Source organism: Serinus canaria, chromosome 2 (assembly GCF_022539315.1).
Source record: "Serinus canaria isolate serCan28SL12 chromosome 2, serCan2020, whole genome shotgun sequence".
Taxonomy (NCBI): Eukaryota; Metazoa; Chordata; class Aves; order Passeriformes; family Fringillidae; genus Serinus; species Serinus canaria.
In genome coordinates, this window is record NC_066315.1 from 95,719,223 (window position 1) to 95,740,198 (window position 20,976).

Below are 20,976 nucleotides of genomic sequence, written 5' to 3' on the forward strand. Positions count from 1 at the left end.
AGAGCTCTTCATATTTCATTGAACAAGTGTGTCATGCACAGCTAAAAGGAATTTTTACTTAGTAAGTGATGCTTCTCATGCAATTGTTCTTGAGAGATCCATGCAAGTTCAACCTCCTCTACTAAACAAACCCCTGTTGCAGCAAACACAGTACATTTATAATTAGCTTAATGAAGTCCCTTTGTTATATTGTTCTACGGATAGAAACACTGTCTTGCAAAATGACAGACGGTTTTGAGTTACAATTAAGAATTTAGCAAAATCTTGATAAAGCAGATGGAGGACATTAATATGAATTTACTGTGAAAGAGTAGCACAGTGATGGTGACCACATGGAGAAACAATTAGCCACAAAATGAGAGGCAAGTGACATATATCCTTTGGAAAGCATTTGCATGTGCTGCACTGCACCCTCACATTTTTTTTGGGTGCTGATAAAAATGTAGTTTCTTGTTCAATAAATGGTATAACTGCCCCCCCATGACTATTATTAGGCCATCTCCTTTTGTGAACCTGCAGTTATGTGCAAAAAAATTCACAAGCATATACACACAACATCTCTCATTTGTCCAGCTATCATCAATTTATTTTTTCTAACTATGATGACAAGTATGAATTTTCAAAAATAAGATCAGCCCTCAGATCAGATGAGCAACAACGTACATCCATCTTTGGTATGTGCTTAAGAAACTCCTTTGTGAAATAGCCTCGCATCATAGACAAAGCAATGCAGTCCTAGGGTCTAGGTTACATAAAAAAGGAAACCCAAACCCTCTAATGATTCACCTCCTACTTCACCCCCTCATCGCTTTGCTTTACACGAGTCAGCAAGAGCTATTTCCATAGTGCTGGCAGACACATCAAAGTGATATCAGCAAACACTCCATTATCACTCTAAATTTAATTGTAAAACAGAAGAATGGTTTGGGTTGGAGGGAACATTAAATACCATCTAGTTCCAACCCCACTGCCACGGGCAGGGGTTATTTATCTACTGGAACAAATTCCTCAAAGCCCCATCCAGCCTGTCCTTGAACACTTCCTGGGATGGGACATCCACATCATCTCTGGGCAACCTGTTCCCGGGTCTCACCACCCTCAGAGTAAAGAATTCCTTCCTAACATTTAATCTAAACCCACCATCTTTCAGTTCGAAGTCATTCTCTCTTTTCCGGTCACTACACGCCCTTGCAAAAAGTCCCTCGCTATCTTTCTAGCAGTCTCCCTTCCGTACTAGGATGAACAAATAGTCCCCTGGTGTAGTTTAAGGCTACATCCTCTCATCCTGTCACTGGTTAGCTGCCGGAGAGGAGAGGCGGGTCCCACCTGGCTACACCCCCGCAGGAAGGCGCAGACACTGGAGCCTTTGGGTCCCTCTGCCGCCCCCCGGCGCCATCCCGGCCCGCGGACCCGGCGCTGGCGGCGGGGCGGAAGGCGCGGGGCCTCATGGGAACTGTAGTTCTCTGTGCTCCCGCCGGCGGCCCGCGGGGCGATGCGAGATCCCGGCGTGCTTCGCGCGCAGCGCCGGGCGGCAGACCCGGGGCGGAAGCGGGCGGACTACATTTCCCGAGGTGCTCCGCGGACGCCTCCAGCCGGGCGGGCGGGCGGCGGGTCGGCGCGGCGGTTGAATGCGGCGGGCGGAGCGGCGCGATGGAGCTGGCGGCGCTCGTCAGGAAGCTCGGTAATGGCTCCTCTCCCTCCCGGGCTGCGGGCAGCGACAGTCTGCGGCCCAGCGCTGCTCTGCGGGAGCTCGGCCGCCTCTGCCCGGCCTCCACCGCCCCTCGCCGCTCTTCTGCCCGCTGCTCTCCCACTCCGCTCCCCGTGGCCGGCGTGGAGGGGCCGGCGGCGCTGCCCTAGGGGGACACGCCTCCATAAGGAAATGCTAAAGGCTTCCCCTTCAGACACGGTGCCTTTCGATTCGGGGGGCTTGGGTAGTTGTTTGTTCGGTTGGTGAGTTTGAGGCACCTTTCCGTACCCAGCACATACTCTGGTAGAGGTTCCGGTACCACGTTAAATCAGTAGAGGCGCATTTGGCACCGGGTTGTATCAATATGTCTTACAATGTCTCACCGCTTTATAGTCATGCAAACACACTTGATGAGGTTGTCGCTGGTGAGTGCTAATCGTATTTGGCTTCCTGATAGACATAATACTGGCAGCTTGTAAGCCGGCTTTTTTTCACTGCATCTCTGGCAGCATTCTGTTTCCTCAAATAAGAAAAAAGTTATGTCAAATAATCTTGTGGGATTTTTAATCCCTTTTTTTGGGCAGGTCATGAACTGACAGAGATAAGAGAGCGATCTTTGAAGACTATTCTGTTTAAACTAGACCACAACTTGATTTCCTATGCTGATCTGGTCAATGAGAAAGCGCTTTTTCGTAACCTTTTGGAGTGGTTCAATTTCCCAGTCGTACCCATAAAAGAGGAAGTGTTAAATTTTGTGAACAGTTTGATCAAGGTATGACATACTAATATTCATTTATTTTTAAACTGTATGTTTTTAGTAGGCTGAAGCTAAATAAAACTGGATATTACTTGACTTCATATCTCCACGTAATGAGATTTTCAGTGTGTTTTACAAAGACAGGAATAATGAAGCCACTGTGTGTAGACCAAAATGAAAACAATTTCAGTGACTTCAAATGGGTGATAGAGCTGAGAATTGTTTTTTCTGGGTTTCTGTTTCAATTTCTCAGCTTCTTCAGTTTCTCACCTAGTGCTTCATTTTTAACTTGGAGCGTGTTTTGCAGCTTAGCATTTTTCATTGTTCCTGGAAAGTAAGGATTTGAACGTTGATGCAACTCATTTGAGAAAATGTTACAGAAACTTCAGATAGCTCAGATTTTTACGTTCTTGTGTTTTAATCACTAAACTGCAACTATGCAGAGTTAAAAAACCACCTATCCTTGATACTGACGAACGTATGTCAGGGTTTAACCCCAGCCAGCAGCCAAGCCCCACACAGCTGCTTGGTCGTGCCCTACCAGTGGCACTGGGGAGAGAATGGGATTGGTAAAAGGGAGAAGACTCATGGGTTGAGACAAAGGCAGTTACATAGGAAAAGCAAAAGCTGCATGCACAAGCAAAGCAAAACAAGGGATAAATTCACCAATTCCCCTGGGCAGGCAGGTATTCAGCCATCTCCAGGGGAGCACGGCACCCTCACACGGAATAGTGACTTGAGAAGACAAAGACCATCACTCCAAATGTCCCCCCTCTCCTCTTCATTTCACCCCCTTATAGGCTGAGCATGCTGCTGGAACTAGATGATTTTTAAGGTCCCTTCCCACCCAGGCCTTACTGTGATTCTGTTATATAGAATATCCCTCTGGTCAATTGGGGTCACCTGTCTTGGCTGTGTCTACTCCCAGATCCCTTGCTGGGACAGCAGAAAACCCTTTGGTTTTGTGTAAGCCCTGCTTAGCAGTAACAAAAATATCTCTTTATTATCAACCCTGTGTTCAGCACAAGTCCAAAACACATCCCTGTGCCAGTCACTGGGAAGAAAATGAACTCTACCTTAGCACAATGGTCTAAATGAATAAAGGCAAAATATAACTTAAGAATTTCAGTTATTTTCTTTCTTTCCCCTGCTGCTCTCTATTTCCTGCCCCCATACAGAGACTTTAAGACTCTTCAAACTAACTTTGTCAGTTATTTGTCTTAATGTAGCATCCACCTGCTGCCCAGAAAATGATTGGAATTGGTGCAGTGGAGTTCTTCTCTCAGCTTCGCTCCGATGTGGATCCAAATTTGCAGGCCATAATTGATGGGATTGTGGACAGACTGTTCTTTATTTCTTCTGAACTCCCTTCTAGTTCTTCAGTATGTTATCAAGCTCAGTCTCAGCCTTCAGTAGATCAACCAGGTAAATTACTTGTTTTGAACTGCAATTTATTTTATATTAAAATAAAGCAAATGAAAAGAATATGAGAAGCTGATGTTTTCTGGCATAGCAGGTGAATTATTCCTGAGAGATCAGTGAAGTGTGTGCTAATCAGATTCTGCCAGAGACAGTGTGCCCTTAGCTAAATCACCTGGTGGCATTCCTGTAATGGAATTCAGTATCCATTTCCTCAGTGTGTAATATCTGTTTTCTGTAATGTACAAAGATCATGACACAACTTCCAAGGACAGCTTTATGGCAGCAAGTGTGTAGCAACTTCATATAAATCTGTAATTTAGCCAGTATGCTTTGCTGCTTTTCATAGGCTCAAGCTTGGAAAGCAATTCAAATTCTATGAGGAGAAAAAGAAAAGGAAAAAACAGTAGTTGGTCCTAATAGAATGATTTTTGAAACTACAGTAGCTGTATGCTCTGTGTACTTAGTATTGGATAAGTATTTGTCATAGAAGAAAACATAAACTTTCTTTAAAATGTCACATAATGTGTGAAGTGCTATTGCTTGCATCTGTTACCTCGCTCATTATCTGTCTGTTACAATGATTTGCATTTCCTCCTAGATGTAGTCTAACCCATTTGGTTCTCCTCTTCTGCCTTAAAAATTTTGGAACAGAGTTTGGAGGAGAAAATTACATATCATATTATATTACCCCTTGCTTGTTGTGGGAAAGACAGTGCTGTTACACAGTGTGTGTAGCACTAATGACCACACCTCTGTCACCCATGCTGTGCAGTCACAGAGATAAAAGTAATTTTTTGCTGGTTTCTGCCACCTCTCTAATGCTTGGAGATTTAGTTCACTAGAACTATATGTCTGGTGATTAATTTTTGATATTTTTTCCTTCCTATACCCACACAGGGGCAGATTTTTACTTAATGTTTCTACTGTATGGAGAAGAATAGTCTTCTACATGTGCATTCTTTAATTATATATTTCTGAAACTACTTAGCTGAAGTTATTTATGCAGTAAATTGTATGCATGTGTGGATGGAATAATCCTAATGCTTCCTAGCAGGAGTGTTGTATTTTTCTTTCACCTTCAGTTACTGGAAAAAATTACAGTAAACTAATAACCTGGCATTATCTAGTTTGATCATTTGAACCAAACATTATGGTCTGGGGAGATTTCTTTTAGTGTTAACATTTCCTGTGTATTTTTTAATACAGTTTGTATATGAATGACATGGAGCAAAATACATTTATAGAAGAGGGCAACTTTTTAGGTGACCTAAGAAAACAGCAGTTTGGTAGAAAAAGATTTCAAGTAATTAATTGTAAAAATTAATTTTATTACTACAGAGGTAGATTAAAGAAAAGCCATTTATTTGGCTGTGAGTCTTCCATCAGGCTAATTGTTTTTGCTATTGTTTGTATGGTATGCTAGTTAGTGTAACAAAATGGAGAAAAATGCACCCTTTAGAGTTGCAGAATATGATTATAAAAAAAAGTGAACATTGACATTCTTTTTTACTTCATTTTTCTGATCATCTGAGACCGTTTTAATCTATTAAGGAAACTGCTTTAAAACTCAAGGGCAAGAAGGAGGTAGTTAAGGAAAAGCATGAAAAAAATTGAGGGGTTTTTTGTGCGTGTGCGTTTTTTAAACTTACCCCTTTTTTTATTTTAGTTCTGCCTCAAGAGGAATTATTCACTGGATATTTTTGTCAAAGTAGAAGTCATCTGCCGCAGTTAGAAATATCTCCCAAAAGAACAGTTGGTATGTGTAGTTATAAAAGAATATGTTAATTACAGAAAGAGCTTAGAATTGTAATTTAGATGGAATTCCATTACAAATGTGGATAGCAAAATTGGCTCTTCTTTTTCCTTTTGTTATTCTGTGAAATCTAACACCACAGAAGCTACAATTATAATGCTTATAAAAATGACATTCATCTTAATAGATATTTCCCTTTTCCAGTAAATAGTGTAGCTCTTTGGAATATCTAAAGTACATTAGAAATTGCTGCAATTTAAAAAATTATTTAAATTGCCACTGTTTTCCAAATGATCTGTGTTGCATATTTAGAAGTGGCTTAAAGGATTAAGTACCTTTTATTTCAACAAAACTTAGTACCTTTCTACTTTTTAGAAAAGTTTAAGTGCAGGGGGAATCTGCTTTGTATTTAAATGAAAACCAGTGTTATGCTTTGATTTTTTTTTTTTTTTTTTTTGTCAAATGATATGGAGTGTTTCACTGACAACCACAGATCAATAAGTCTCTGGCAAGTCTTTGCTTGTACCAGTATACTTATAACAGCTCACAGGAGAGTTTCTTATTTAAAATACAGTATGGTGCTGAGATCTAGATTTTAAAATATGACTTTGCAGTTACTGTAGGTAAATCACCAGTTGAGTTTTTAGTAGCCTATCAGCTATCTTAGGAATTGCACAATAATTAGTACAAACTTTTAAGTTAGAAATAGCTTTAAAGTTATTTTCATTACAAAGTTATTATTTATCGTAATTTTGTAAGAACAATAATTTCTGCTGCTTGAAGAGTAAAACCATGAGGTGAATTTTCCATTTTAGAGGTCATGCTAATGGATAAAATATTCTTTAGTAGCAGATAAAAAAAATACAATTTTATTGAAAGCATGATGTGGAAGACTGAGTATTCTTCCACTAATGTGTTCATTATTTGCTAAAGCTTTCTTCAGTAAACATATTTCATTTGGATTTGGTATGACCATAGTGATGTTTTGGTATTTCTGAAAAGCCTTAAAGCATTTGAGTTTGTGCAAGCCTGTGTTTACTAAAAGATATTTCTGTATAAGATAATATATTTTTATAGGTTTTTTACTTTGTCTTGAATGTATACAATATAATGTTTCTATAAAATATATTTCAAGACATCCACTCTGTTTTTTTGCAGTGAAGTGCTTGAAATTTTCCACCTTTCCTTGGCTTACTCTGACTTCCACAGATAGACACGTTCTTTCATCAAATGAAAGGTATAGTAATAGAAACATTACAATTTCCTGGTAGTTTTTCTTTTTCAGGAATAGTGGCTTTAAATTTCTGTCCTTCTGCATCATGAGGTTGTTCTTGTAAGTACCCCAATGAGCTAATTTTTGATAAATGCTCCTAAAATCTGGGCTGAAGCTGGGCAATATCACTCTCCATTTTTTGTGTTTAAATCAGAGTGTCTTTGGATCTTTTGTTCGTGACACTTCAGTCTGTATTTTCCTAAGTGGATCAAAGATTTCTTTCAGCTAATAATAGAACAAGCTGAAATAAAATAATTATTTACTTTACCCCCATGACCAGTTGGTAGGAAAATCCCTACTTTCAGTAGTAGCTTTAGGCCAATAACTTTAGGTACAGGGCCTTATCCAGGCATTGAGTCATTCCAACTGTCTTTCTGCAGTGACTTTTTTTTTTCTTTAATTTAGAAAAAGTGTTTGAAGTGCCCCAAGGGAGAGTTCTGTAGTTGGGATTCCTTATGAGTTGTCACAGATCTCTGATAGATTTCTAGCATGAGGGTTTTTTTGGGTGTGTTTGTTTTTTTCCTTTTGAAAGATTTCTGAAGCTGGAGGACCTGTTTAATATTTAATTTCCTTTATGCCAGAGTACAGAAGAGGAATACAGAGTTGTAACACTGGACATATTTGATATTTTACAGTGGTTTCAGAAACAGTGGAAACAATTGGAAAAAGTGAAATAGACTATCCTAAAGATTCTTATAATTTACTAATATTCGTCTTAGAGAATAGCTAATGAGCTTCTCCGTTTTACGGAATTTCCCATTTATGTAATGCAAGTGCTTTTAAGTTATACCTGAACCTTAGTAATGAAAGAAACTTTCTTACTGGTATGGGTTATATTAATTGCTGTATACCACTGAGATAATCACTAGCTTCACAAGGAATTTCCAGTAGTTCTTATTTAATTTCAAATTCAGAATCAATAAAGTTATTTCTCTTCTTGTAACCAAATTTTACTTGTGGGAATTGAGTTTGTTCTTTATTGTATATATAGCTAAGAAATAATTCAACTGAAAAAATGATATGACAGTAGAATTACAGAGATTTTTTTTCTTTAGATTCTTCAGTGTTGTGATTTTAACTTTCTTGTAAAGTCTTGTTCAGGCTAATAATTACTGGTTGGTTTTCTTTTCATTTTAATACATATTTAAATATGAACTTGTAGCTCTTTGAGGAGTAACAACCAAAGTTTAATTTGGAGTACATGTGAGCTTCTTCAGGATGTGATTATGCAAGATTTTCCTGCAGAGATCTTCCTTCAAAGGCCAAAGATTGTACAGGCAAGAATTCACATAAAGTTTAAAGTTTTTATTGGTATAAGCTTTGCCAAGGATGAATTGATGCAAATGATTCAGTTTGGTTTTAAACAAAATAGTTAAACAGAAGTACCTTCATGCTAACTCCAGGTGCATAGGAAAGGAGGCATTGTCTGTATATTGCAGTTTTAAAGTTTTTTGCTTCTAACAATGTATATTGCTAATCACTAATGAAGTGTTTTCTGAAGTAATACTTTGTTTCTTCTGAATAAGATAAATCTGTGTGGCTGTTGTCTGCACACCCTCTGATGGACTCCTATAATAAAAGTGGTGACTTTATTGGAAATACAATGTTAAACTTAGCTTCTTCCTTAGGCCTGGTAGTCTTGCATTCAGTAATGAAACAGTAGTTGAGCCTATTTATTTTTTGCTGTGATTTTGTAAAACACTTGGAACCATTTTTGGACTATATTTAGTGTAAGACTTGCTGGCATGTTTGTTCATGATGATGATTAATGATCAGATCTTGATGTTGGTGGTTTGCTCTTTGCAGAGCCTTTTGTCTCTTCTAAACTTGGCTTTTGGAGGGGATGGGAGACACCAGTTGGCTTTGCAGGCTGTGTCATGCTTGCAACATCTCTGCATCTTTTTGAGGAGTAGGCTTAACTTCCATAGAGATCCAAGTTTTTCTTCCTCAGAGCAAGGTAGGTATTTTTAAGTATTTGAGATACTGTTGTTTTTACTACAGATGAGATTGTCTAAAATGACAGAAAAAACCCAAAACTAGAACCTTATAGCAAATGTAATCTAGTGAAATTGTTTTGGTGTTCAGTGCTATTAATATTAATTTAAAAACTTTGAGTACTTTCATTGTTTTAAAGTACTTATTATGTTTTACTTTCCTGTGATTCCCCATTCATCAACTTCTCCCAGTATCCAATTGTTTGTATGTCAGCAGGGGAGGGATTTTTAACTAAAACTAAATTAAATCTGTAAAATAAAAGTGGGCAAAGTTTCAGAAAAGCTTTCAAGCTATTAGTACTTAACAATGTAGTTACTAATTTCATGAGCTCTGTGAACGTTCTTTTTTTTTTATGCTTATGGCTAAAAATAGTTTAATCATTGTTTTTAATTTTGCAGTCATGAGGGCTGCTTCATAATGCTCTTAATGCTTAAATGTAGCTTTAATGGTGTAGATTATTTATAATGGTCTTCTTGTTTCTATTTTGTCATCTGAATTGAGTCAAAGCTTCATTTCTATAAATTGGTAGTCTGGTTCTCTTCATAAGATTGCCCCTATATTTGGTGTCATAATAAATGGTACTGGCTGCTAATTCAGTTGTAACATCAACAAGTCCAATAGCCCTACCCAGACACTGTGTTTCTATTTTTAAAACTCAAGATTTATGATTCAGCTGGAATCTTCAGTGGTGTTTGCCTTGGAATTTGGTTTCCAAACTCTGCTTCTTGCTGGTGATCAGTTGTTCTAGGTCATCAGTATTTACGTGGTGGTTTTTTTTCCATATCTTGCCTCGGTTATTTTTACTGTTTACTATGTAGTATCTTTCAGAATAATGGATACTTCTAAGGGAAAATATGTTCTTTGTGTTACATAAAGGCACAGCTTCCCAGAATTCATCTATATCTTACTGTCAAGAAGCAAGAGGTGCTCCTCGGTCTCAGAATCCATCACCTGGAAGCAGCAGTCCTCGGCCCTCTGTAATTGGACGGACAGTGCAGCGTCCTAGAGGAGATGGTCAAGATTGGGATGCAGTATCTTCTAGGTGAATGAAACAGAAAATAACTTACACTTCAGTTAGAAACATTTTAATATAGGATTATATTATCAGCTCCTTGTCAGTGTGTGGATTGATGCAATGGTTTTGGTAACTTGTGAAGATTCAAACCATGTTTATGAATTAAATCTTTCTTGAAGTGTTCAGAATACATCAAAACATTGCCACGTTTTGTACTCAACCACCATTTTAAACAAAGTCTCTTCCTATCAACTGTTATTGCTTGTGCATGTATTTGTAAGACACAGAAAAGCATATATTCAGTCTATTGCTGGAAAGTCAGGGATTTTTCTTTTTTTCAGCAGATGACCTCATAAGTTCTTTTAAGTGGAATGGCCATCCTGTAGGTAACAGTATATAGTATTGTAAAAAATGCTATGCTGTATAAAGATTTCTATTGAAGTCTTTAAAATTTGTTGTTAAATGTGACAACAAATTTCAGTTCTATAACATGTAAATATTTGACTCTTATATGAAATGATAAATTTCTGTATACCCTCAAAATGTAGAAGTTTTTGTGTGTGGTTTTGTTGCTTGTCTTTGCCCAACTTAAAGCTACTGTTCAAGTACCAATGTCTTCTAGTATGTGGGATTTTAAAAGTGCTTGTAAATCTGTGTGTTTGTTGGTAGTTCATTGGAGTCTCTGTGATGTATGGGCTTAGTGATTGAGTACCTCCTAGGTATTCAAATAGGCTGTGATGAGAATAGCTCAATTGCAAATACATATTGACAGTCATATAAAAAAGTTACATTTATTGAAGTCTAATATATTAATTTTTATTGTGTAACTAATATGGCGCTGTCAGTGAATTCCAGGCTTCATGCCTTCTAAGCCCCGGCCATTTTCTGAAGCTGAACAGTTAACAGTTTAGTAGCAGCTGGTGTATATTATGCAAGAGAGAGTGATGGCCTGGCTGTCAGTCTAGAAATGAAAGCTGCATAAGAATAAGTGCCAGTTCAGGCAGTGATGAGACTTCTAGAAACCAGGGAGTGCTAGCTAATAGGATCGTTTTATGAGCTGTTTATGACTGCACACCTTAATCTTCTTGCATCCTGTGTGCTGCAGTAGACCTGCTCACTGCCCACGAATCTCATTTCTTACAAAAATATAATCTAGCCCAGAGGTAGCACAAAGAACAACATAATGTTGAATAGAAGATATGATAGAGATAAATGACAGTGGTGTTGCTCTGACATTTCTGATTTTGATAAGGAGCAGCTGCTTTTAGTGAATCTTGTCTTTTCTTACATAATTGTAATGTAAATTTGTTTATTGCTATTTATTTGTATATTGTTATTCTATATGTAACTCTTCTTTTCCTTCTTCTTTAATCTTGAGACTCTTCAATCTATCTGTTTGTCTGTTTCAAATTCTGCCTGGAAACTTAACCTTTCCTCTTCTGAATTGTTTTTGTGATTGATACCTCTCCTTCCTTTTCCTCTGGTAAGTTCAGCCAAACCCAAACTACATATTGGTGAACTCTTCTCTTTTGATTGTATTTTGTTGACTTCTTAATCAGTTGGCATTTAACTTCTTGTAGACATCTTTTACATTTTATTAGACAATAGAATGTAACACAGTCATGTTACAATTCAGTTTCTTCAGCTTGTTTAATAATAAAAAAGGGAACCCCCCCAGTTATAAGTCATACAGGTTTTTAAAGGAAATCAAGATTGCTAAACATTGTTTGAGATAAGAAAACTTTAAAGATATGTTCTGGTTTTTATTAATTATAATGCTGATAGTGGAATTTAATTATTGTTGAAAACAAATACAGGTATGAACTATATATTGTTCATAATGTATGAACCATAGATACTGTATTTAATGATATATTCATACACAATAGATCAATATTTAATAAATTTTTAAATGTCTATAATTTAATAGCATTCCATGTACTTTTTAGTATATACTGGATTACATTTAAGACTTTCTTAGATAAGGAAATACTTCCTGTTTTACAGTGGATAAGATAGTCCTAAGGAGTAAACAGAGCTCCTGCTTCTTAGTTTTCCTTCTAAGGATTCCTGTGGCTAGCTATATAGAATGATTTTAATATAGTAAGTATAATTCAGGCTGAAATTTGATTTAGTAAGTTGTGTTGCTTCAAGCTACTGATAAATTTTGTTTGTTAAAAAAAGAGAAAGAATTTCAAATCAACTGATATTTCTCGTGCAATATTGTGTTCGTTGCATGTATATTTCTTCCAGTACAGAGTGCTAAGTGATTCTGAAGATGATTGCCAAAACATTTGGCATTCACTTGTGGTGCTACCTGTTCTGACATTTAAAAAAAACACCTAAACAAAATCTCCCTCTTCTTGCAACACTGGTGGATAGCAGAGAAAGTTTGGGATAGGAGGAAAGACACACTTCAGGCAGGAGTCATGAAAATACTTCATGCTGTTTTTAACATCTGTATGTACGTGTTTCCTCTTTGCAAGAGTTAATTATGTTTCTTTTTTTTTTTTTTTTTTTTAATTTTTAAGTGGAAACAGTACTCAAGCAAATGCAAACTCCAGAATCTCTCTGCATTCCCCATTTGACGTAGGACATATTGACCTACCAGATATTGAAAATGAGGACACTTTGGAATTACAGATGAAGCAGCTTAGCCTTCCTCAGTTCTGTGTTTCCATCTTGGAAAATGCAATACCTCTTCTAAGAACAGGTGAGAAATTTTTGAGTTAAGTATTTAACTTGCAGATCTTTCCCATCCTTAGTACAAGATACTCTTGAGAAGTTGGTCAATGAGGTGACTGCCTCAAATAAATAAGGCACAAATGACTACTGATGTACTGTGGCTAGTTGCAAAAGATCTTTTCTAGGGATTTTGTTCAGGTCACAAAGCTTGAATCTTCTGATTGATTTCCAGAATTGCTGCAGAAGTTTTAAGTGTTTTTTACTGACAGTGGCAGGAAGTCAGTGTATGGTGGAAAAATGGTGTGTCAGGATAAAATGTCATTCAGGAAGATGAAAAAATAACCACTTTTAACCAGAGGTGTTCTCCAAAGGATCTGTTTAAGCATAGAGTTTTCCTCCTGTTGAAGAAATAATAAACAAAAATTCTGGTGAAAGGCTTATTTTTATTCTTACAAATACAGTAACAAGTGGTTTAAGGAGCATAAGTAATGACAGTCTAATTGCACATTTTAATTTATAGACGTTCTAAATTGCAAAGCCCTTTTGGAGGACAATTTTTTTGCTCTGAGGTTGTCTAAAATGGTATTTAGCTGTAAAATGTAACATAATTCAAAACAGGTGTTGGTAAATGTGGTCAGGGTTTCAAATATAGGAGCTGGAAATGTGCGTCTATCTATGACTAGAATACTAAAAGCTACAGGCTTCAACTTATAAAAATTCTATGAAATGTGTATGAAAATTACTCAGTTCTTTTTGTTTTGTTATGAACCACTAATAGAATTAAAGTTTTGTTTTTCCCTTTCATAGTAGTGGTATTTAAATATTAATTAGTCACAAGCACATTCATGACTTCTAGCATCTTTTATTTATAATGTAAAACTGCAGAAATTTTATTTTCTATCTTTTCCTTTTCTGGCTCCTGTCACTTCAAATCTGCAGAGTTAAAAAGATAATTTTTCCACATTTCAAGGTTCTTTCTTTCAATCTTATCATAGAATTAAAATAGTTTGACTTTCTGGAAAAGTGAAGCTGTCTTTGTTTATCTTACTCTTAGTTTTTTTACACTTCTTAAACTCTCCTTGGTGATATTTCTTCATTCTTCCACTGTGCTGTAATGAGACACAGATTGTAAGGAAACTAGTATTTTTATTCTGTTCCTGTTGATCTGAAAGCCTGTGATCTGAAGGCACACTGTGAGACAGTGTGATATTGTGAGACAGTAACACACAGTTTCTTGTGTGGTTATATTTTGGGCTGTTATCTTTAGTAAAATCAACAGGCATTTTTATGAACATTATTATCAACATAAATGGTGTAGTGTAGATTTTAGATGTTTTAATTACTGGGTAAAGAAAAAACTAGTAAACTTTTGTAAAATTTGCTGCCTTTTATTTTGCGATATGTTGTGTATTTTACTTAAGCTCAAATTCTGTTCCTTGTGGAGATGTTCCTGAAATTTTTCTTCCTTTGTGCTGATCTGCTTTGTAAGCAAAGTCATTGCAGAAATCAGTCGTGGTTTTGTGGGGGTTGTTTTGGGTTTCATTTTTTTGGTTTTTCTTTGTAAAAATTGAGAGAGTTATTAAGTTTAATTGGCCTAAAACCAGTGGAAAGCAGAACTTCTATGAGATAAGTAAAACCAAGCTTTCAAAAAGTCTTTGTGCCATTTTCTCTCATTTCTCACCCAAAGCAGATCACTGAAGCTACAAATTGCAGAAGCTGTGGTCGTTATCACTACACATCTAGTCACATACAGAGATAAGTTTTTTTTCCTCAAGTATATCAACAAGGCTTCTGCAGTCTGTAAAATTTACAAGAGAGAAAAATCCACAAAAAAATTAATGTTTAATTATAATAAACAAGTAGAGCTTTATCTTTTTTAAACAGATTTCATTTTGAGCATTTTGAAGAATGCAGAAATTTTTATCTTAGTTAAAAGATCCATTGAGAATTCAATGCTGTTGTGTGAAATCCATCTATGATTTTAAATAGAAACATACCATCAACAAGTAACTAAGCCAACAGTTGCACTACAGTGATTATTTAAGGGAAACTGTCGCCGTATGGTTCCTTAAGATGTCAGACAGTTTTGGCATCTTCACTTGTATGAGGTTGAAAATATTTGGTCTGGCTCCAGATATTCTGCCTTGTTCTTCAGAAAACCTTCTAACTCCTCTGTTTTCTCATTATCTGGGTACATTAGGAGGAGGTTTATATTTGTAGTAAATGTAGGCTGTAGATTTCTAAGCTGAGGCCAAGTTTCTTTGTGGCCACATATTCAAACTTAAAATTGTACAAAGGATAAAAGTTACTGATGGACCAGATTAGCCTTGTTATTAAGAGACACTCAGAAGAAGAAAAGAAAATTAATAAATACCAGTCTACAAGCAAAGGAGAAACTGTTACAGAGAATTGTGCAAGTAGCTCAAGTGGGTATTCATCTCTTTGTTTTTTAAAAATATCTCAAACAAAATAATCTGTGAAGAAGGTCACTCCTATACCAAAAATGCAGATCAGTGGGAATAGGTAATGGATACCGAAGATTTGTAATGAATGCTGTCTGGATGGGAGAAATTAGTGACTTTATTTTGAACTTTAAAAAAGTCTGTAATCAGATTTACAAGTGTAGTAAAGTTCATGATTATTTTCTTAAATAATTTTGCGATAGGTTTTAGGGAAATTCATATTTTTTCTAAGTATACAATTGCTTTAATCTGTTGTGACTATGGCTTGTTGTTGTCTTCTCTGATTCAGAGCTATTAGTGGTTGAGGACAGTTAGCATTAGTTCTATAGAAGCATATAGGAGAATTTAAATACCAGAATTTCATATGAGGAATAATTTCTTGTTTACAGTGGTGTCTTCTGAATATCAAAACATAATATTTTGTCTATATTTGAATTTATCCTCTCATTTCTGTTTGTAGGCAGTAGAAGAGTGACAATGGAAGTTCTTGAATTGCTTGTTGAAGACATGTCCCTTATTGGTGATTCTATTTCTGAAAATGTTTGGGAAGACGACAGCCTTTTTGCATTGGAATTGGTAAGGTTCTTCAAGTTTTGATCAGCCATATTTGTCTCCTTTGATAAGCTTCTGACACCTTCTGCAGCAATTCATATAGCTAAGCTTCTGCTAAGCTGTGCATTTGAAAATTTTAAGTGGTTTATTGCTAGTTCTATTAATGGCACTTTTTGGAATGTGAGTTCTTTTAAGAGAACTTGCATTTTAAAATGAGGTAAGTTTCACCGCAAGAAAATAAGCAGCCATTGAGAGAAACACATGTAGGAAAGGGAAACTGAGGGAAAAGCACTGGCTACAAATGTTGGACACCAATTTGATGTACATAACAACTTTCCCTTTCTTTACTCCTTATAAACTATCTGTTTAAAATTAGGGAGATAACTGTTCAGATCGAAGACTGGAGTTCTAAGAGTCATGCTGTCCATTTCCTACACAGGAGCTATAGATTCCTGCACAAGTTTCAGATATCTTAACAATGTTGCTTAGGTGGGAAAGAAAAGAGAGGCCTTTTTGGCCCAGCAAAACCATTAAGGTCCTGTTGACTAAATATTTTAAGTTGCTGAGCACAGTTGGGAGTTATATACATGAATTATAAAATTAGTGAAAACAGATAAAATGATTATGCCTTGCTTTTTTGAAGACAAGTGAAAGCTGAAGCATAAGCTGGCATGGCTCAGGCATGTAACAAACATACCAGAGCTGCAGACTGAAACTTGTCTAAAGACTTGAATTAAACATACTCTTACGTGTACTTGACTTGTTAGAATTCATAGAAAATACCACTGAATATGGAGCAATAACAGCTGCAGTATTAATTAAAATATTGCTTTAAGTTTTCCTATTCTCTGTTTTATAATTGTTAATTTTTAAATTTATAGGACCTATTAGTGAATGAGAATTTTTTTCTTTGAATTTAATCTTCCAGTCTGTGAAAATCTATTATAACTGATCAACATCATATTAAGTGCTGAAGATTCCTTGCAGAACGTTTAATCTCAGAAGCTTAATATCTCTACATCTACTTGTTTTATGATCTGAATCAGTATATTTCATTGCTTATAAATATGTCAAACTACAGGAGAATATATCATATGTATACCATATTGATTATTATTAGTAGTATGTTGTTTGTTTTCTAGGCAACTAATAAAAAAATCCCTGCAAATAAGGTGGGTAATGATACACAGTTCTATTGATTTTTTTAAAATAGGGGAGAGAAAGAAAAAGGTTTAGCTGTTACCTTTGAGAATCAATAGGGATAAAAAACTCTTTGATGGTTTTTACTGTGAATTGGTTTGGGAAGGGTTTTTTTAAAATTTTTTAAATTTTAAGGTAAAGCTTTATTAGCAGGTTGAAAACAGGAGCCTAATATTTCAGGACTGAACTTCAAAACAGGTAAAATTTCAGAAGGTAAAAAGTGTATTGAGCAGAAATAAAGGTGGTGGGGGGAGAGAAAAGTGGGAGAGGAAAGGGAAAGGAGCAACCAGGAATGGGTAATTATTGAGCAAAGTATTTAGAACTAATAGTGAAAGTAGACTGGGGTCTAGGACTAATGCATAGGTGACAAAAACATTGCTATGTATTTTGTAGCATTTATTCAATTTTAGGTTACGTGGCATAATTGTGCTGATGATCCTGCAGGTGCTGTGTAAACACTGTAAATAAACAGTGATGTTTCATTTTTTTCTAATTATTGTATTTCTGATTTTGTTTTCAGAGAGACAAATTGCTTCTGGTCTTGGGTTTGCTTGGAGAAACTATATTATATCACAAAAGCAATATAAGTGCAGAACAGCCTAAGGTGATGCTGGTGCATCACAGAATGGCGTTTATTAGTATTTCACTCTTCACTGTTAGATTGCTCCAAGTACTTCTCCCTGTAGAAAAGGTATGTCATCACTAATTATGAGTGATTGTCTTGTGGTTTTGCATTTCAAGAGAGCAGTAAGAGATACTTTCCTCAGGGATGAATACGGAGAAAATAGGCCCTTGGACAGAGAAATTAATCTGATTTGCACTGGGTGATGTATGACCACACATAGCAACTTTGTCCATTTTTCGGTTACCAGTGTATTCTGCAGATTACAAATCTAAAAAAAAAATAAATCCCAGGACATTTTTAATACAGTTTTTAAATGAATTTTTGAAATTCACTATTCTTTTTCCTTCTGTAGTGTTTTTTTCTGATATGATGTATGGTTTGCAAGGCTCTGCTGCCCCCTGCTTGTTTGTAGTATGCATGCAAGTAAGAGTAGGATTATGTAAAATCATCACTCTATTCTGATGGAATGTAGTAATCAATTACATTTTGTAAATTTGGGTGATTTTAACTGTTCTTTGCTTCCAGTGCTCTTTTAAAATTCTGTTGTAGCTCTTGGGGTTCAGATTTTTTGTTGGTTTTTAGTGGTTTTTTTTTTTTTTATTTCAGTTGGGAAGGTCTGATGAAGATTTTGTGAGATGGAAAGAGTTAGATATGTAAACCTTAATTGGTTTTAATTTTTTGGACCAGTTTTTAGTGGAGTGTAACTTTTCCTAGACATTAGTTAATCGGATTAGAAGATTTTCCATTAATTTTGTACCTGAAAATAAGTGCAGACATAATAATCTAATGACTTTTCATAGTTTTTGTCTTTTATGTTCTTGTGTACCTAATGCAAAGTTTCCATTCTGTATATAACAGTTTGAACAAAGTTACTGTATTTGAGGTCAAAATTTAAGTTGAAAGCATGTACACTTGCAATTAAAAATAAAAGAAAAAGCCCAAAACAACAAGAAAAATCCCAGTCCTTAGTTTGCAATATGACCATGTGGAATTGTAGACAGCTTTTTTAAATAGAGAAATAATGGTGGTTTGTGTACTCTCTGCCATCTCGTGGTCAGACAGTGAATTGACTCCGGCCAGCAGTGTGCCGTGCCTGGATCATACACAACTTGTGAGACTGGTTGCAGGTCTGATATTAGAAGTGACATCTAAATAACTATCACTTTTAATGAAGAAAAAACAATTCTTCTTATAAAACTCATTTAATGAAATGTGTTTTCTAAATTTTAAGTAGCAGCAATAGTGATTGTACTTGTTGAATGACTGCAAGTGCTTTTGTTGATTTCACTATATTTTCAGGCTGTTATTCTGACAGTTGCTTTCTTTTTCAAAGGCGAGTAAAGTTACACAAAAGAGTTTGCTGAATGCTTTGTTCCTTCTCTCCCTGGATATGTCATTCTCCTTGGAATACCCAAGCATGCATGAATCCATTGCAGCCTATCTGGAGCAGATGAGTACCGAGAACTACAGTATTTATAAGCAAGTTTCAGAAGCTGCATATTCGATTGAATGCACTTGTAGCTTTATGGTTGAAGCTCATAAGGAGGTGTGAAAATTTATTATATAAAATATTTCCTGTAGGCAAATTTCTTTCCTTACTTTGTTTTCTCTCTAGTAAAAATTAAAGTCTAACATAGCAGAAGAAGAGCCCCATATTCTGTATGATGCGAGGTGTAGTTAATTTATATTTGTTTTCATTAATACTAGTCATGATGTTGGTAACAAATCTTATCTGAAGTAAAAACAAAGAAATAAACAATTGGAAATTGGAAGTGGGCACACAACCTTTTATGGGCAAAGAAAGAAGAAGAGGAAATACTCTGCTTATTTTTATTATTTATACAAACATATACATATATATATCAGTATATATCTTGACATATAATACATGTTTATTCATATAATAGACTATTTTTTTAACATCTATTAAAATATATAATGTGGGTGTATGTATGTTGTCCAGGAGTTAAATATATAATTCAGAAAATTTTAAATCCCCAGCAGTTTGGCAATTGCAGCTTTAATAAACAACTACTAGACTGGCTGAGGTTTGTGTTTCACTTTGTTATGAAGACAACTGCTTTATTAGTTAAGAGATTCTAGCACAGTACTGAAATATTCTCTATTATCCAAATGGATAAGCAATTTTGCACAATACTGGTTCCATTGATACTAATACAAATGAATAACATCCAGAATATAAATATAGTGCTGTCTTAAATCAGAGTTAATCTATCCTTTGTCTAGGCAGATTCTGATGTTAATAGAAGCAATACTTTGCTCATAAAACTCCGTTTACAATGAAATTTACTCCATCAAATTAATTTAAATGGCTCATATTTAATGTATTTGGTAAGCAAATATGATGAAGACATATGTACTTAAATTGAAAAAAAAAACTAACTTGTTTATTAATAGTGGTATGTTTAAAGTTTAATAGTTAAATCTTTTATTATGCTTCTCTCACATAAAATGCATATTGATTAAAAAATGTGATTTGTAGTGTTTTGTATTCAAAGTGATTTGAATAGTGTTAAAGTGTTAATGCTGTGAAATGTTAGACACATTATACCTACTGAGTTTAACAGAAGTTTATTTGGACTCAGCAGGTGAAGGGCTTTCAGCTCCCCAGAAGAGGTTCTAAATTTTTTTTTGTTGGAATGTATTGGATTAGTTAATTATAAACTTCTCTGTGAAAGACTGAACAAAAACCTACTTAGTATTCAATTATGATACAGTTGGAAATATTGTGCAGTATTTTTGGGTACTTTTAATTTTACTAATTTTGTTAGTTTCTATCTTTCTCTTCATTTTACTTCACAGGGGGACAAGAATCTTTCTGAATTACTAGAATTGGCAGATCAGGCTTTGAGTAGCCTTCCCTTCCACCTACACTTTCCCTTGCTTCAAGAATGCATTCACATATGCTCAAATATGTGAGTACATTACTATTTAAAACTCTGCTTGAGAAAATGTGACCTTTTTTGGGGGGGGGGGGATAAGGTTTCTCAAACAGGAGCTGACTCCTTTATTCCTTGTAGGAGCAATTATTTTCTTTTAGCCGTTGAACAGGCTGGTTGTGCCATTCTGTGGTGGATTTCTTGAAAACTACATTTCATTTAGATTTATAAGGAAGCAATCTTAAACAGTTTGACTTTCAGTTTTCTTGAAAACCCTTTGCCCTATTTGTGTCATTTACTTTTTTTATTTTACTTTTAGAAATCCTAAAGGACTTCCTTTATTGTAGATGCTTTATATGTAACATGGCTTCTCATTTATTAAACATCATATTTTTATTGCTTTTGTGATTTTTCCATGCCTCTAGTTAGAGAATAAGTTACCTTATGGTGCCTGGAAAAGTTCTTGAAGAACAAAAACTTAATTATATACTGATTTAGAACTTGACTTTTGGGGTTTTTTTCAAAGGAGACTGCATTTAAGTGCTGTCCAGTAAATGTTCTAAAGGATGAAATGTATAAATGTTTTTCAATGTTCTAATACTTTTAGAATTTATCATTGTTTTGTTGATGTTTCAGGCAATAGGAAATTC

At 35.5% G+C, this 20,976-nt stretch overlaps 1 protein-coding gene across 1 annotated transcript in view; it reads left to right on the top strand.

The window, feature by feature from the left end:
* The first annotated feature begins 1,612 nt into the window (after positions 1–1,612).
* Positions 1,613–20,976, top strand: part of RTTN (rotatin) — a 79,870-nt gene continuing 60,506 nt past the window's right edge. The window contains 13 exon segments of the mRNA XM_050971382.1: positions 1,613–1,681; positions 2,272–2,459; positions 3,674–3,869; positions 5,533–5,622; positions 6,778–6,856; positions 8,055–8,169; positions 8,699–8,849; positions 9,764–9,929; positions 12,434–12,615; positions 15,510–15,625; positions 17,322–17,492; positions 18,760–18,972; positions 20,250–20,366. Coding sequence (XP_050827339.1) covers positions 1,651–1,681; positions 2,272–2,459; positions 3,674–3,869; positions 5,533–5,622; positions 6,778–6,856; positions 8,055–8,169; positions 8,699–8,849; positions 9,764–9,929; positions 12,434–12,615; positions 15,510–15,625; positions 17,322–17,492; positions 18,760–18,972; positions 20,250–20,366 — 1,815 coding nt within the window. The 5' untranslated portion in view covers positions 1,613–1,650.